The 15,595-nt window shown below is 38.1% G+C and overlaps 1 protein-coding gene across 2 annotated transcripts; it reads left to right on the forward strand.

Moving 5' to 3' along the window:
- The first annotated feature begins 285 nt into the window (after positions 1-285).
- TMEM17 (transmembrane protein 17) lies at positions 286-6,454 on the forward strand. Of its 2 annotated transcripts, XM_039240309.1 has the most exons (4): positions 290-677; positions 4,067-4,170; positions 4,345-4,458; positions 5,585-6,454. In XM_039240309.1, the coding sequence occupies exons 1-4, from the start codon at positions 320-322 to the stop codon at positions 5,861-5,863; spliced, it is 855 nt and encodes a 284-aa protein (XP_039096240.1). In that variant the 5' UTR covers positions 290-319; the 3' UTR covers positions 5,864-6,454. The 2 variants fall into 2 exon arrangements, with proteins under 2 accessions (XP_039096241.1, XP_039096240.1); XM_039240310.1 differs by lacking the exon at positions 4,345-4,458 and having other exon boundaries at positions 286-677.
- The last annotated feature ends 9,141 nt before the right edge of the window (positions 6,455-15,595 follow it).

Consider the following 15,595-nt stretch of genomic DNA (forward strand, 5'->3'; position numbering starts at 1 on the left):
GCGGTTCGTGGGTTCAAGCCCCGCATCCGGCTCTGTGCTGACTGCCAGCTCAGAGCCTGGAGCCTGTTTCAGAGTCTGTGTCTCCCTGTCTCTCTCTCTCTCTCCTAGAAATAAGTAAAAATATTTTTAAAAAAGTAATACACCTTTTTAAAAATATATTCTTAAGGATAGGAGCCACCGGGTCGTGAACATTCTTTAAGTTCTACATTTGTTCTCTACTTCCTTCCAGAAAGCTTGCATCCCACTGACTAGGTGTGATGGCTGCTTATATCACAAACTAACCTTGGCTCGCTTATTGTTTCTATTTATTTTTAAGCCGATGGGGTTTACAAAGGACGAAGGAATCTGCCGTTTCGCAGATGAGGTTGAGGCGCTCGCGGGGACACAACTCTCGACACACCTCTCCTCTCCTCTCCTCTCCTCGCCAGGCTTCCGCGCTCGCGACCCGCGCTTCTGCCCCGCAGTGCGGCCGCGCGCGCGCCTGGGCCTCAGCATCTCGCACTGCCCGGTTGCCTTGGGAACGGTAGAAGGAGGCAGCGTCCGCACACCTAGCTGTAAGCCGTTCCGAGGCCCGGGGATGGAGCTGCCGGATCCGGTCCGCCAGCGGCTGGGAAACTTCAGCCGGACCGTGTTCAGCGACTCCAACCGGACCGGGCCGGAGTACAGCGAGGGTCCGGGTGAGTGGCCGAGGCCGGGCGCAGCGGGCACGGCCTGCGGAGGACCTGGCGTGGGCTCTGGAGCGGCTAGAGTTTGCCCGGACCTAAAATGGCGGCCTCGCCTTCAGCTGGTTCGCCGCAGTGCGGGAAGCGACCTGGAGGAGGGGCCGAGCCATAGGCTAGGGCTAGGGCTGGGACGCTTCCAGGCCCGTGTCCCTAACGGTCCTGGCGGGCGAACTGTAAGCCTAGCCGCTGAGGTGGCACCGGCCTACCTCAAAAAACTTAAAATATAAAACACTGCCTTCGCAGCACACGTCCGGTCCCGCATCCTCCGCCTAGGCCGACAGTGTTTGTCCTCTGCGACTTCCGGCCTGGCGTTTTTGGACACGCTGGACTGAAAACAGCCCAGGCAGTCTCCCCTTCCCACTCCCCACCTTGGGAAAAATATCTTCTCCTTTTCTCCTTTACTAGCAAAACGACTATGTTCCACCGCAAGCCCGTTTTCTGACGGAAGAGATGGAAAGGTTTTTTTGTTTTTTTTTAAATGAGTCCTATTAAACCGCTATCCACTCCAGAATGGCAGCTGCCACCCTAGACTCGCTTTCAACAAAGCACGCCTCCTTTCCTGCCATGTCCTCCACAGTCCCCGCTCCGTGTATAACTCTTTCCCTGAATCTGGTAACAAAATACCATGATACTGCATTAAACTTGATGGCAAGTGGTAACTCAGTTTCCTCCACAACAGTTTCCCCTTCTTAAATCATGATGATAAACAACATACTGGTCATCCAAATCCATGTGGTTTTTATCACTGAACTCTGCTGGGAAATAGAAACCCTTTCCTCTTGCTTGGTCTAGGGACTTTTAAAAGAGGGCAGAGGAAAGTAAATTCCCGTAGTTGTGTTGTTTTTACCCTGAATTTAGGCCTCTTTAAGATTGAGGATGTACAGAGAAAAGCATTATGTAAAAAATCGGGTTAAGTTTCTGATGCTAAGGCTTAACAGGCACCAAAATCCGATGGTGCAAGGTATCAGGGATCAGCAGACATTTCTGTAAAGGGGCAGGTAGCAAATATTTTAGACTTTGCAGGCCATAGGTCTCCATGGCAGTCATAGATAATGGTAAATGCATAGATGTGGCAGTGTACCAATAAAACTTTATTTATGGACACTAAAATTTGAATTTCATATGATTTTCAGTGTCACAAAATATTATTCTTTGATTTCCCCCCAACCATTTAAAAATGTGAAAAACCATTTTTAGCTCACTTGCTATACAAAAACAGGCAGCTGGCTGGTAGTTTGCCTACCCCTGATTTATATAATGTTTTAATTTAAATTCCGTTTACAGAACTCAGTTTGTACTTTTGCAAAATTTAGTAAATTCATGTCTTGTGCTTTCAAGGTTCATTTGCATATTAACTTGATTTTCAATTGCATGATTATAAGTTTGAAATGCCGTATAGCTATAGCGTAACTCTTACGATGCTCATATACACAATTTCTAACATAAAAACTTCTTCACAAGATTGGACTAATTTCTGTTCCAAAGGTATTAAAAAGTTCAGCTTCATTTATCATTTTTCCCCACATCTTCTTCCTTGTGGATCCAAAGCAGATTTGATTATTTCCACTGTAATTACAAGTGTATACCATTACCATGTCCACTAGCCAAGAGTTGTACTGTTGTTATGAAAAAGAGAATCCTAGGCTGGTGAGTTGCTTTCAGATTTAACAAATTTTAAAAATCCATTCCTTTCTCAGTGATAATCTAAAAAATAGGTACAAGCAAAAAAAATAATAAATAGGTACAAGTAAAAGTAGATCATAATAACAGTTTTTTTAAAAAGTAGGTTATTAATCAGGCATATTATTGGAGCTAAAGGAAACCTTACTGTGAGAGACCAGGATTGTTTCTTATATTTTAAAATTATTAAATGACAGATATACTCAGCTGTGGTGAGAGAAATTAGAGCCTTTATAAATTGTTACATTTAGGGCAATAGATTTCAAAATGCATCATCTGTTCCTAAATTGTTAGAATTTAGTCAAATTTAGAATGTATTTGTAGGGCTCAATTTAAACAATCAAATTCTTAATTTAGGACCTTTCTCCCTTACATAGAAGCAAAAGGTATCATGCAATCACCCTTAGATAAATTAAGCTCATGCTTGAATCACGAATGTCTACATTGATAATGTCTTTATGATAGTATGTTTCCATTCTTTCTGCTTATGCATATTTGGTATGTACCATGTGCACAGCAATATTTTAGGTTCTTGAGAATCTCACATTGGGGTAGAATGTAGTCTGTGCTTACAATGAGTCTGTGTATTAAGTGAAAGGGAAGGAAAGGTAACTAATGTTATTGAGTGCCTGCTAAGTACCAGGCATGGTGGTAGGGGGAAATAATTAATACTATCTCTAATCCTCACAAGCAACCTGTGAGGTACTTTTAATGTTACCATTTTACAGATGAAGAAATTGAGACTCAAAGAGGTTAAATAATTTATCCCAAGTGTGGTATTGAAGGTTCCAGGGGTGTTTGAGGAGTTATGGGTTTACTTGGACTCCAAAGCTCCTGATCTCTCAGTGCACTAGACTGTCTAGAGCAGGGAGGTGTTCTTTGCTCACACTTTCTTACACACAGGTTAGAGGTAAGTACCTAGAGGGGAAGAGATTTCTGTCAGGGTAGAGGAATAGGTCAAGAAAGGACTTATGGACAAAGTGGCATTAAATTGGGTATTAGTGAATGGGTGGGATTAGAGTATGCTGAAGAGAGGTGTGTCTGTTATTTAGGGGGATTCATTTTTGTATGAAGTTAGTTTATATGTGAGATAAGTTTTTATGTATTTTATGTGTTCATTTTATAGGCTCTTTACATAGAACTCTACAGAGGAGGTAATGATCATTATTGTTATCTGTTCAATAGGATTCATACTGATATCCCACATTTAATCTACACCATTAGTGTGCAAAGTCATCAGACTGTAATGGCAGAATGATAAAGTAATTGAAAAATATGAAACATACATCTATGAGGGGCACTTGGATGGCTCAGTTAAGCATCTGACTTCGGCGCAGGTCACAATCTCACAGTTTGTAAGTTTGAGCCCCAAGTCGGCCTCCACATTGTCAGTGCCTGGGATTCTCTCTCTCTCTCTATCTGCCCCCCCCCAAACAAAAAAAAAGAAACATACCTCCATGAAACCAGCATATGAATTAAAATTACGATAAATATTTCCTTTTGCTGTCAGTGATTATACATAGGCTTAAAATTTGGAGTTTTGTTGAACCAACACTATAGTTACTAATCTTAAGACTAAAGGACTTAAAGGGCATTGATCAGAATTAAGAATAAATAAAGGAATTATACGGCATTGATCAGAATCTTTTTCTGTTTCTTTTTAGATAACGAAATGGTTTCCAGTTTGGCATTGCAGATGTCACTTTATTTCAACACTTATTTTTTCCCACTTTGGTGGGTAAGCAGCATTATGATGCTTCAGATAAAGGTAAGTCTGTGCTTTAATACTTCTGCTGAAGTCTCTTCTGGCTGTTCGTGGCATTGTTACATTATCAATAAAATTAAAGTTCTTAATATTTATTTTCTATCTCAGGTCAGTTTTACTCTATGTGAGATTTTATAAACATGTTTATTTTTATGTTCTTTTTGTTGTTTATTTTAGTATTCAATCTTGCCTGATTACTACAAATTCATTGTGGTCACTGTTATCATCTTAAAAACCTTAATTGAAGCTATCAGGTTGTATCTGGGCTACATGGGGAACCTACAAGAAAAGGTAGGCTCTTCTTTCCTTTCTCTCAGTGCTACACATAAAGGCAATAATGTTTTCATAATGAGGAAAAGGCAAGGAGCTGAGGTAGAAGGAGCAAAGACCTGCCTTCAACTTCACTATTTCTGTTGCTATAGTCTGTTCAATCTCCTGAGCCTGGGTTTCTTTGTATGGGGGAAACATTTACTTCAAGGTTTGTATGGATTAAATGAAACAATTTATATAAAATACCTGAACATAGTAAGCACTTAAGAATTGAAAGTTTTCCCTCTTCTCCACCTGCCTTGAAAATACTTAGTCAATGAAACATGTTTGGATCCTGAATAATAAAATGGGGAGAGGGGAGATTATAAACTCAGGAATCCTAAGCCAGACATGTTTTCTGAGTCATTGTATTGCCTAAGCATGTACAGTTACCAGAGCTTAGGGATAATGCCTAAAGATTTCTGTGGTTTTCTAGGCCTTTATAATTAGGCACCTACCGGTCTCACTGTATTTCTTGTTATTTCCTAACCCAAGCATCCATTCCCAGCTGACATGTTGATTCCTAGTCATGCCATCTTTGCTTACCTACCTTCTTGTCTCTTCCTCCTTCTACCCAACTTAACAGCCTACATCCTTGGACTCTTTCTTTCTTTCACCTAGTCACTGTCCTCTTATTTCTTATAGTATCTAGTTCATGCCTCTAAGTTATGCATTTAATTATTTATTAATGTATATCATCCTAGTTTTTACTTTTCCCAGTGCTAATGAGTGAAAAGCTAGACTGTAAGTCTTTGAGAACAAGGACTATGTTCTACTTCTTTTGAATTACAGAGTTTATAATGTAGGTTCTGGGGAGCCTGGGTGGTTCAGTCGGTTAAGCATCCAACTTCGGCTCAGGTTATGATTTCGCAGTTCGTGAGTTCGAGCCACGCATCAGGCTCTGTGCTGAACGTTTGCTCAAAGCCTGGAGCCTGCTTCAGAATTCTGTGTCTCCTTCTCTCTGCCTCTCTTCCACTCGTGCTCTCACTCTGTCTCTCAAAAATAAATAAATGTAAAAAAAAAAATGTAGGTTCACAGGAGTGCTGATCTATATCAATGAAAGACTGTACTTTACTGATCTGGTTACTCTTAATGTGTGTCATTGCAGGTTCCTGAATTGGCTGGCTTTTGGCTTTTGAGCCTTCTGTTGCAACTGCCTTTAATTCTATTCTTGCTCTTTAATGAAGGCCTAACGAATCTGCCCTTGGAGAAAGCAATACACATCATCTTCACTTTGTTTCTTACTTTCCAAGTTGTTTCAGCCTTTCTTACCCTGAGGAAAATGGTAAATCAGTTGGCAACTCGTTTCCACCTCCAAGACTTTGACCGGCTCTCTGCCTACAGAGGAGGCATGAGAAGAATGAGATCCTGTATAGAAGAGATTTGACCCAGTGCTATTGAGTGAAAAGGTGGAAGATCATTCTACAAGACTGTAAGATGAACATATAAGAGATCTAGCATGAAAGAAAGGACAAAACAAGTGTTTCGAGCTGTATAAAATTATAGCTCTGAAATTCTAAAGCTGGGACCAATGAGAAGACTGATTGTATAGTACGTGAAAGCAGTAAGTCAACCCTAAAGCCTAGATATTATCCACCTGGTGCCAAGAATCCTAATAGTTTTGTTGTTGACTTTTTCAGGTGTATCTAAATCTGCGTCGGTAGTCACAGTTTACCAGATTACAGTAATATTTCTCATTAGCACCTAAAACTAGAAACGTGTGTATTTCTTTGAAGTCTGTTGGCTATTCATGCTTGGCAGTACATCTGAAGCACCTGGCAATTCTTGTCAATATCCTGATGTACTAACTATGTTTATAAACCAAGACGCCAAATTTTCATGTCTCCTGAGGTTAAATGGGCTATCATGATATTTGAAAATCATAAAAATGTAACTTTTATAAAACCATGTTCAGTATTTATAGTGTTGGGGTGCAAAAAAATGTATTTATAATAAATTATGAAATATTTATGTTAAAGTATCTGCAACAAATCATTCCTGTCTTGTATAGCTCTCTTGAGCTGTGGGTTTATTATTTTTATTACAGGGTTGCAAGGGAAGGATGAACAGATAGACAGATAGATACATTGATTAGAGAGGTTGTTATGTAGTGGGCACTGCACTAGGCACATTAACCCTTGTTGATCTCAGCTACTAAATCACTGTTCACTGAAGAACACATAACCAGTAAATTCATATGAGGCTTGATTTGAAAGCAGGGTCCCTGTTAATACACAGTGAGAGCTGAGATGGGCAAAGGGACTGCACTCATGATATTAAATGAGCATGTTTCCTTACTAATCGGAGAAACCTTTTTAAAGGAGTTCCGTTAACAAAACTGCAGGGGTGTATCTCAACATTATTTTTAGTGATGATTGAATCATCATAAGGGTTATAATATTTTCTTCTTTGCCTTTGGGAAATGTGCCCTTTATAAGTAATGCATTTTACTGAAAAACAGTTGTAGCTACATTAAAAACTGTTCTTTCCAATTTTCCTTTTCTTTTTAAGTTTTTACATTTATTTATTTTTGAGAGATGGAGCACAAGTGGGGGAGAGGCAGAGAGAGAATGAGACACAGAATCCGAAGCAGGCTCCAGGCTCTGCACTGTTAGCACAGAGCCCGATGTGGGGCTTGAACTCACAAACTGAGATCATGACCTGAGCTGAAGTCAGACACTTAACCGACTGAGCCATCCAGGTGCCCCTCCAATTTTCCTTTTCTGTAATTCAGGCTCATCCTGCTATCTCCCTGTTTTGCCTTATTCATTCTTATATTGCTTACTTTTTGAAAATGTTTTCACTTTTAATTACACCTGCCCAAACTAATCAGCTTAATTTTATCATTTCTGCTTCCTATTATTATACATAAAGTTCAAAGATTTCTCCCCCAATGCACTGGCTGTTTAACTTCTCCCTTCTACCAAAGAAGTTACTATATATATTCTAATACTTCGAAATCCAAAATAGAATTGTTTGATTATTTTGTTTTCAACTTACATGTCCTTGCATTTGTTTCCAGATGGGGATATGTGATTTTTTAAAACTGTTTTTAAGTTTGTTTATTTTGAGAGAGCATGAGTGAGGTAAGAGTAGAGAGAGGAGAAAGAGAGAAAATCATAAGCAGGCTCTACACTACCAGTGCAGACCCCAATGCCAGGCTAGAATTCACGAACTGTGAGACATGACCTGAGCCAAAACTGAGTCAGATGCTTCACCAACTGAGCCACTGAGGCACTCCGGGGATAGGTGATTAAGAAAATATAAAATAAGAACATTAAGTCTATATAGCAGATAAATTAAGGGGATTTTTAAGAAAGACTGTTCTATAGAACAGTTGTTTCCAGAGTTTTATCTTAAACACTAGAGCCTAAAGGATTAATAGGTAAAATAGTAGAGTTACTATCAAATTTTAAAGGCTATAAAAATTTGGGGGAAAATTAATTTGATTAAAATTTTCTACAAAAAAATTTTTTTGTTGTAGTATCTATATTGTTTAAAATGGAAATATAATAAGGGTGGGGAAAAAGAAAATAAGAAAATCAGTTGAGAACATGACCAAGTCATTTGTTTTTCATCTGAACAATAAAACCTTGATTTTGTGTTAGGCCAAACCAATATTTTCTCTTAGAGTATACCCTGTTCCCTGTGTAAGCATATGAAAATTGAGATAGAAGAAGATATTTACATGTCAGCACATTTGGTATTCATACAGTCCTTGTTTTTATTTTATTTGAATAAGTCTGTCCATTCTTAATTCCTATTACATCTTTCTTTCCAGGGGTCCACGACATGGTTCTGAAATTTTCTAGTTAGGATTTTGACCTTCAAAAATATTTTGTCTTTCACACATATTTTTTTTATTCCAGAGGCTTTTTCTTATCATGGACAAAGTGGATGCAAATTTCCCTAAATCAGAAAGTTGATTTGATTATTTTCAAAATTGGATTTTAATCAATGTATGTTTGAATGTCTAGTATGTACAAGGAATGGTGAAAGATTCACAGCCGAGTAAGACTACTCCCAGTTCTCAGGTGTATGATGTGGGAGGTACAAAATTTGCAGGACACCCCTAAGACAAAGTAGGGAAGTCCAACTTCATCAGGGTGAGATGCACTGAATAATTTCTGATAGGTACCTGAGAGATAACAGACCTTCACTTCCAGCACGTCTCCCCAGTTTGTTCCTGGCATCTAGTGTCTGGGATTATTAACATATTGGCCCTTCTTCATCATTACTGAGCACCCGCTTTTCATCTCACTGTCAGAACTTGGACAGGGGACATGGTGAGGGGCGCCGGGAGTGTGGTTAAACACACACACATTTGCCTGTGCACTGTAACAAGTACATTGTCTGGTGGGAAAGGCAGATAAGCAAATCAGTGATCATACAATATAATGGGCACTGGGATTACAGAGAAGGGACTTACAGAAGATAAAGAATCTGTGAAGTCTTTCCAAAGGAACACTTGAGATTTGAAGAATGTGTGAGTATTAACTGTTCGTTTCAGTATTAAGAAACCGAAATAATAGTGACTCTGAGTATTGTTTCAGGCATTATGTGTACTTTGGTAAAACTGGTGGGAAGGGTACATGAGAAGAAAGGACATAGAATAAGATAGAGAAGCTTGGGAGTAGCTAGTAAACTAAGCTAAAGATTTTAATGTTCTCAATCTCTGAGTGATTCATCAACAGGAATATCACAGATTTAGGTTTCAAGAAGATCTCTCTGAAGACAGTGTGGAAATATATTGAAAGGTTGGACCAGATGTCGATTTGATGAGATGACTTTGGAGAGAACAAAGTATTAAAAAATCATTTTATGTTTTAAAATAAGCATCGAAAATTTTTTCCTAATTCAATTTTTTGGGAATTATGCACAATGCTAAACACAATGACACACTCACTATATTATCGCCCCTTTGCCAATTGTTAGATTGTGATTGGACTTAAACAGAGCTCTATTTGAAATAGTCTTTTATACATTTTATTTGACATAACCTAAATGGTTCATAATTTGCATCAGTTAAAATTATAGCTTTTAAAAACTTAACTTTTAAAGAAGATTTAATCAAGATTTTGAGAGTGAAGAAAAATCATCTACAATTTCACCACCCTAAAATAAGAACTATCAGCAAATGTCATGCTTCCTTGCTGTTATTCCTTTGTAAATGCTTTTTAAAAATATAGTTGTGATCATTGACACTTATAACTTTGTACCCTGGTTTTCTGAAAACAAATATTTCTCCATCTTTCTACTGGTCATATAACCATCATCTTAAATGATTGCACAATATTCCATCAAGGAGATAGATATTATTTTTTTAAATTTCTCTCTTATTGGATATTTGCATTGTTCTTTTGCTTTTATACATAACATTGTAATGAGCATCTCATGTAGTCTGCTCTTTCCATATCTTAGATGATTCCTTTTAATTAATAAGCTAGATCCTCAGAAGAGAAATTGCTGGTTCACAGGATATGAACATTTTTAAGGGCTCTTGATGCATAATGCCAAACTATAATATCCACTTTCTTCCACTTACCACTCCACACTTCTAAAGATAGAACAATGAAAATTTTGATAAGGACAGACTTATGGACCTTAGTTACCCATTCATCTTTGTGTTTCTGAGTGGCTACCACAGGAACAATGAATCTCTTAAGGAGGAAAAAACCTAAAAGCTGTGAAAGAAGAAGTGCAAAGAATTAAAAAAAAAGATTTTTGAATTAAAGGAAAACTGATAAGGGACAGGAAAAGGATTAGGCAAGCTGGTCACAGTCAGCAACAGACAGGGAGATGTGACACAATAAAAACTGGGTCATTGAGTTGGGACAGCCCTAGGACATAAAAAGACTGAAATGAAGTAAAGCTCTGGATTACTTTGTTCTTGAATATTGAATTTTTTCAGAAGCATAGAGCATGAAATATTATAGTGATAAGCCAAGATTGGAAACATAGCCAAGAAAAAGAGGTCTTTAAGGGATTGTTTAAAATGTGCTGAAGGAATAATTTGGTTTGGTCTTAAACGGCTCAAAAAGTAAATTGACATAAAGCTTTTGCATAGCAAAATAGGCATGAAGGCAGAAAACAATGAGGCAAGGGGAGCAGAGTGCCCTATTCGTAAATTTGTTCTAATGTAAAAATTAGCTTTTGGTCCTCTAAAATGTTCATCAGAAAACTTAAATGCTGTATTTAGAAAGTGCTACCAACAGTAATTTATTATGGGCATATGTCTTTATACTAGTTATAAAAGATTGCTAGTCTGGAGGTTTTAAGTCAATAAAAAATAAAAGTTAATTCTAAGAATCATTCTAAAAATATTCCCCCCTTCCCCCTCCCCCCAGTGTTGAAACATTTAAAAACATTCAGGCCCTAGAAAGATGTGTTTAAATACGGGTTTAACCGCAATGTTTAAATTTATCCTGGTGCTTACATAGATTTACATCTTTCTAAAATGAGACCAGTCCAGAAAGTATAGAACTCTTATAAAACAAGATGAAAACCTGGGGATAAATGGAGCATCTATTCTATGAAAAACCAAAGACACTTGGTAATTTATCTTATCAACATGTTCAGTCTAAACAAGTTCCACAGCAGCACCCTTGGCCGGAAGAAGCTTTTTAACCTAGTGAGGTATATAAAATTGCAGTGTGTATATCACAGCTATATGTCCTTCATTGCTCTGCAGTCCTAAGTGTTTAGCACTGGGTCACATTAAAAATGCAGAAGAAAGGCCTTTGAATTCTGTAGAACTATAATAGTACTCTATTCAGCTGATAGGGAAGTAGTATTATCAAATAATTTTTAAAAGTTTTTAGGTCCTGATCTTGAGTTATTGTATTCTAATAGAAAACATGTTGGAGATACTCCTCACTTGTATAGGTTAAAAGAGAAAAATGTTTGACACTCAAATTCAAAATCAAATTTCAAATTCAAAAAAATGTTTGATATGCACATTTACTAATTGTTTTATAAATGCTTGATTCATTAATGCCTAGAATTCTAGAACTAAAATGATCACTTGAGAGAGTGGAAGTTTAGGACTCTGCTTCAATAGCTTTCCTAAAAGGGAGAGATAGAGTTAAAATTTTCTGCTGTTCTAAAAACTTAAGAGCTTCCTCTGGTCAAGAAACCTTTGTTAAGGAAGGCGGCAGAGCAGTTAACTGTTGATTGTTCGGTAATTTACAAAGCAGAGCAACAAAGGATGTTCATGCCTTTTATTTTTAGTATGCTAAGATTTTGTCCTGCAAAGTAAATGTGATTTAGTTAGCTCCAACAATATAACCATCCACTATATTTGATATTTCAGGACAAAAAGACAAATAGGATTGAATCCTGCCCTTCCAACCAAGGTCCAAAGGAGACAAATTTAAGGTGATTATAATAGCTTATGATAATATTGTTAACAGAGCAATGTAAAACATGAATTAAGTGAGGAATCCTGTCTAGGGGGCAAGATGGTCTTTAGGAAAGATGGAACAGCATAGGCAAAGTTACAAACATTTGAAAACATAAGGCCAAAACCAAAAGGAGTTTGATGTGAGTAAAATATAAGGCATGTAGAGCAGGGCTTGAGATAAGCTGGAAAGATTGCATCAAGATGTTATCAGTCTTTTATATATTCTAATTAAGAGTTTGAACTTTATCCCGTAGGCAATGAATAGTAGTATATCTATATTGAAACAGAATTAGAAGACATTGCTGCCATATTTGAAAATGATAGAAAACTGGGGAAGAGCTAATTTGATAGATGATACAATCTTCCTTTCAAAAGAATCTCACAACAGGCTGAAATTCTAGGCATGAATACATTTTACACACACACACAAAATCCTCCAACATACACTGCTCAAAAAATCAGTTCACTGGTCCATAATTAAGGAGCTTGTTGTGTGCTGTTTTTCAAGGGAAGAAATCTGGGTGGTTTGAGGAGAGTACAAGCATGTACTGTATTAATAGAAATATAATGATCAGATCATACAGAGTAACAATCTCCCTGTATTCTGTGTTGCAATAGCATCTCGGCTTTTACAGTACCTTCCCTACCGTTGTGCTTATCGAGAAATCTAAACTCCAATCTAACCATGTTGCTACTCTCCTTAAAATTCCAAAAGACACTCACTCCATTTCCCACAGTATAACACCGTACTCCCTACTTTGGTACACAGGGCCTCTTCACACTTTTCTGGCCTCATCCGGCTACCTCTCCAAACCAACATCTGCAGCTCCTCCAGACACCATTCTGGATTTTTGCCTGCGGACATTTTCCCTCCACACCACTCTTTTTGCCTGAAGTCATCTTACCCACATAGTGAAAGTCTACTTACCTGGCTCAACCGTCATATCCTCTATGGAAATTTTCCATTGTCCCCTCTCTACATCTAGGTAACACATGTACACTTTTTTTTTAATCTTGTTGCTACTATTTTACAACTACAACTAAAACAATTTATTATATGCATGTTTATATATTACATTCCAACTACTTAATTATAAGGTCTTCATGACAAGTGTTTTATCCATCCTGGTATTTCTAATGTTCAACACAGCGTAAGTGTTTAATAAATATTTAGTGAATAAGTGCATGAGTAAACTTAGTTGATGGAGTCAGTGTTGCACAGTGGTTAAAAGCATGGCCTTTGGAGGCAGACAAAACTATGTTTAAATCCTTTCTCCATTTATTAGCTTGGCCTGATATTATTTGATTGCCTAATCTTTATTCATCTTTAAAATGGGTGCTTGTAGGGGCACCTGGGTGGCTCAGTTGGTTAAGTGTCAGACTCTTGATTTCAGCTCAGGTCATGATCTCATAGTTCATGAGATTGAGCCCCATGTTGGGCTCTGCACTGACAGTTTGGAGGCTGCTAGGAATTTTCTTCCTCTCTTCCCCCCTCTTTCTCTCTGCCCCTCCTCTGCTTGCCCTCTCTTTCTCTTTCAAAATAAATTAACATTAAAATAAATACAAATGGGTGCTTGGGGGCTTTAAATGAGAATTAAATGAGATAAACATAAGTATTGATAAATGGTAAATACTATTATAATTTAATATTCTAAGTCTCCTGGGCAATTTAATTTCTTCTAAGTCTTTCAAACTCACTTTGTTGCTTTTTAGGACCAGAAACTTTACCCCAAGTTTGATTAGGCAGGGGTTTTGATTACCTTTATCTAAACCGTTAAGAGACTTACTGTTCTTGCATAATAGGAGCTATATCTGGTCTGAGTACCCTAAACACCAGGGCACAGGCACAAAGCTTGCCTTTCCTGTGGGGCCAGATCCATTTAGGAGATCAAATTATAATTGCAGAGGCTACTTAGAAAGCAAAGCTTCAAAAGAAAGGAAATTAGATATTGTTACCAAGATGTTTCTAACAAGTGAATATGTATCTATTAGAGACATTCCACTAGAGTAAGTTACATTCATTTTTTCCCCCTCCCTCTCTCTTGAGGCAGTGATGATCTCAGAATTGTAAAAGGTCTTTACAAGTCATTTTTGATACAGGGAGGTGAGATAAATACATTGTCTTAGGAGGCCAGCTAATTGATTTGGTGTCGTCTGTGTGGGTTTAGCAGTTTTATCCTTGGCTTTTCTGTCCAGAAATTCAGTTTTAATTAAGAGACTCAAAAGGTGTGACCATAGAAACTAAACTCATAAAAGGTTGATGTATAAACAAGGGTTTATCAATTTATAGTGCAAACTACAACTGCCAGTATATTTTCTTCCTAAAAGAAATTTATTTAAAAAGCCAAATTATAATCAAAGTTATTTATTAATCATGAAATGGAAGAAATGGATGTTCATATCATCTAGCTATGCTAACCTGAGGCACTCACCTCTATTCTAGAGATGTGTCTGCCTAGGAATTGGCTACTTGAATAGCCATGCTGATCAGGGCTCCCATCCCTAGCCCTGGGAGATGCCATGAACAAAATTAGGGAGGCCAGAAATTTCACAATGTGTGTAGGGAACTACAAGCAGGGTGTGCAATACTCAGTGTAAAGAGAGAGCAAGGGCGAGAGAGATGAAGCTGAAGAGGTAAATGAGACCTGATCATGGGATGTAGAGACTGATAAAAGGAGTGGCCAGGGCCACAAAGATTTATTAAGCAGCACTGAGAGCTTAGCTGGGCTATGTCAACTACTCCAGCCTTTGCAATTGGATCATTTTCTACAGATGTCTGGCTAATCTTGGCCAGAAGGTAGATGGTTATGGTGATCCAGAGGTAGGCATAAATAAAGCAAAAACATAGATGTTTCCAGGTGTTGCTGAGAGTGGTTGAAGGAATGAACCATGGCATCTCTACTAGATAGAAAGGTAAGTAAAACCATGAGGGATAATCATCAAACAAGGGTGCGGCAGAGGTCCTGATGAGATAAAAGGCAAGTCTGAGTACCTGTCTCCGTACAGTCAATGAGCACCATGAGGACAAGAATCAGGTCTTATTCACTGTATCCCCAGTACCTGAGACCATGCCTGTAGGCTTTGAACAATGTTGACTGAATGCACAGATGAATGAATAAGCCAGCTATGGTGGAACCCAGAGCTCCTGCCTCCTGGTCTTAATACACAGTCATTTCTCTAATCAATAAGCTCCCTACAAGTTAGAAGTGTCACATTTACTCATAATTATCTTGAGGGTATGAAAAATAATTCTATTTTTAAAGCCAACAACCACTCCTACACTAAGAATAAACTTACAAATTTGGCTGGATTCCCAAGATGAATACAAGTAACAACCATCATTTCATGGAAGGCCTACAATTTTTCAGATGCTATGCTAGGGCTTTATCACCATCTCATTTGATTCTCATGACAACTCTGTAAAGTGGGAATTATTCCTATTTTGCAGAAGCTGAAGCCAGGAGTTGGGAGAGGTTAAGGAACTTGTCCAGAGTCACACAACAAGCACACAGTAGACAGGATTTTAACCTAAGCTTGTTGGGCTCTCAAGACCATACTTTTTCACTTATCAGTGCTCTTTCTCTCCAAACACATGGTCCAGAGATGTATTTGGGTTGATTTAGACCTGATCGAACTAGAAGCCAAAGCAGGAGCAATGGCACTATTTCTCAGCCCTGCACCCCTAGACCTCTAGCAGACAAAGAAAGTAGTTTTGAA

Source organism: Hyaena hyaena, unplaced genomic scaffold, assembly GCF_003009895.1.
Source record: "Hyaena hyaena isolate Hyena2069 unplaced genomic scaffold, ASM300989v1 scaffold_173, whole genome shotgun sequence".
Lineage (NCBI taxonomy): Eukaryota > Metazoa > Chordata > Mammalia > Carnivora > Hyaenidae > Hyaena > Hyaena hyaena.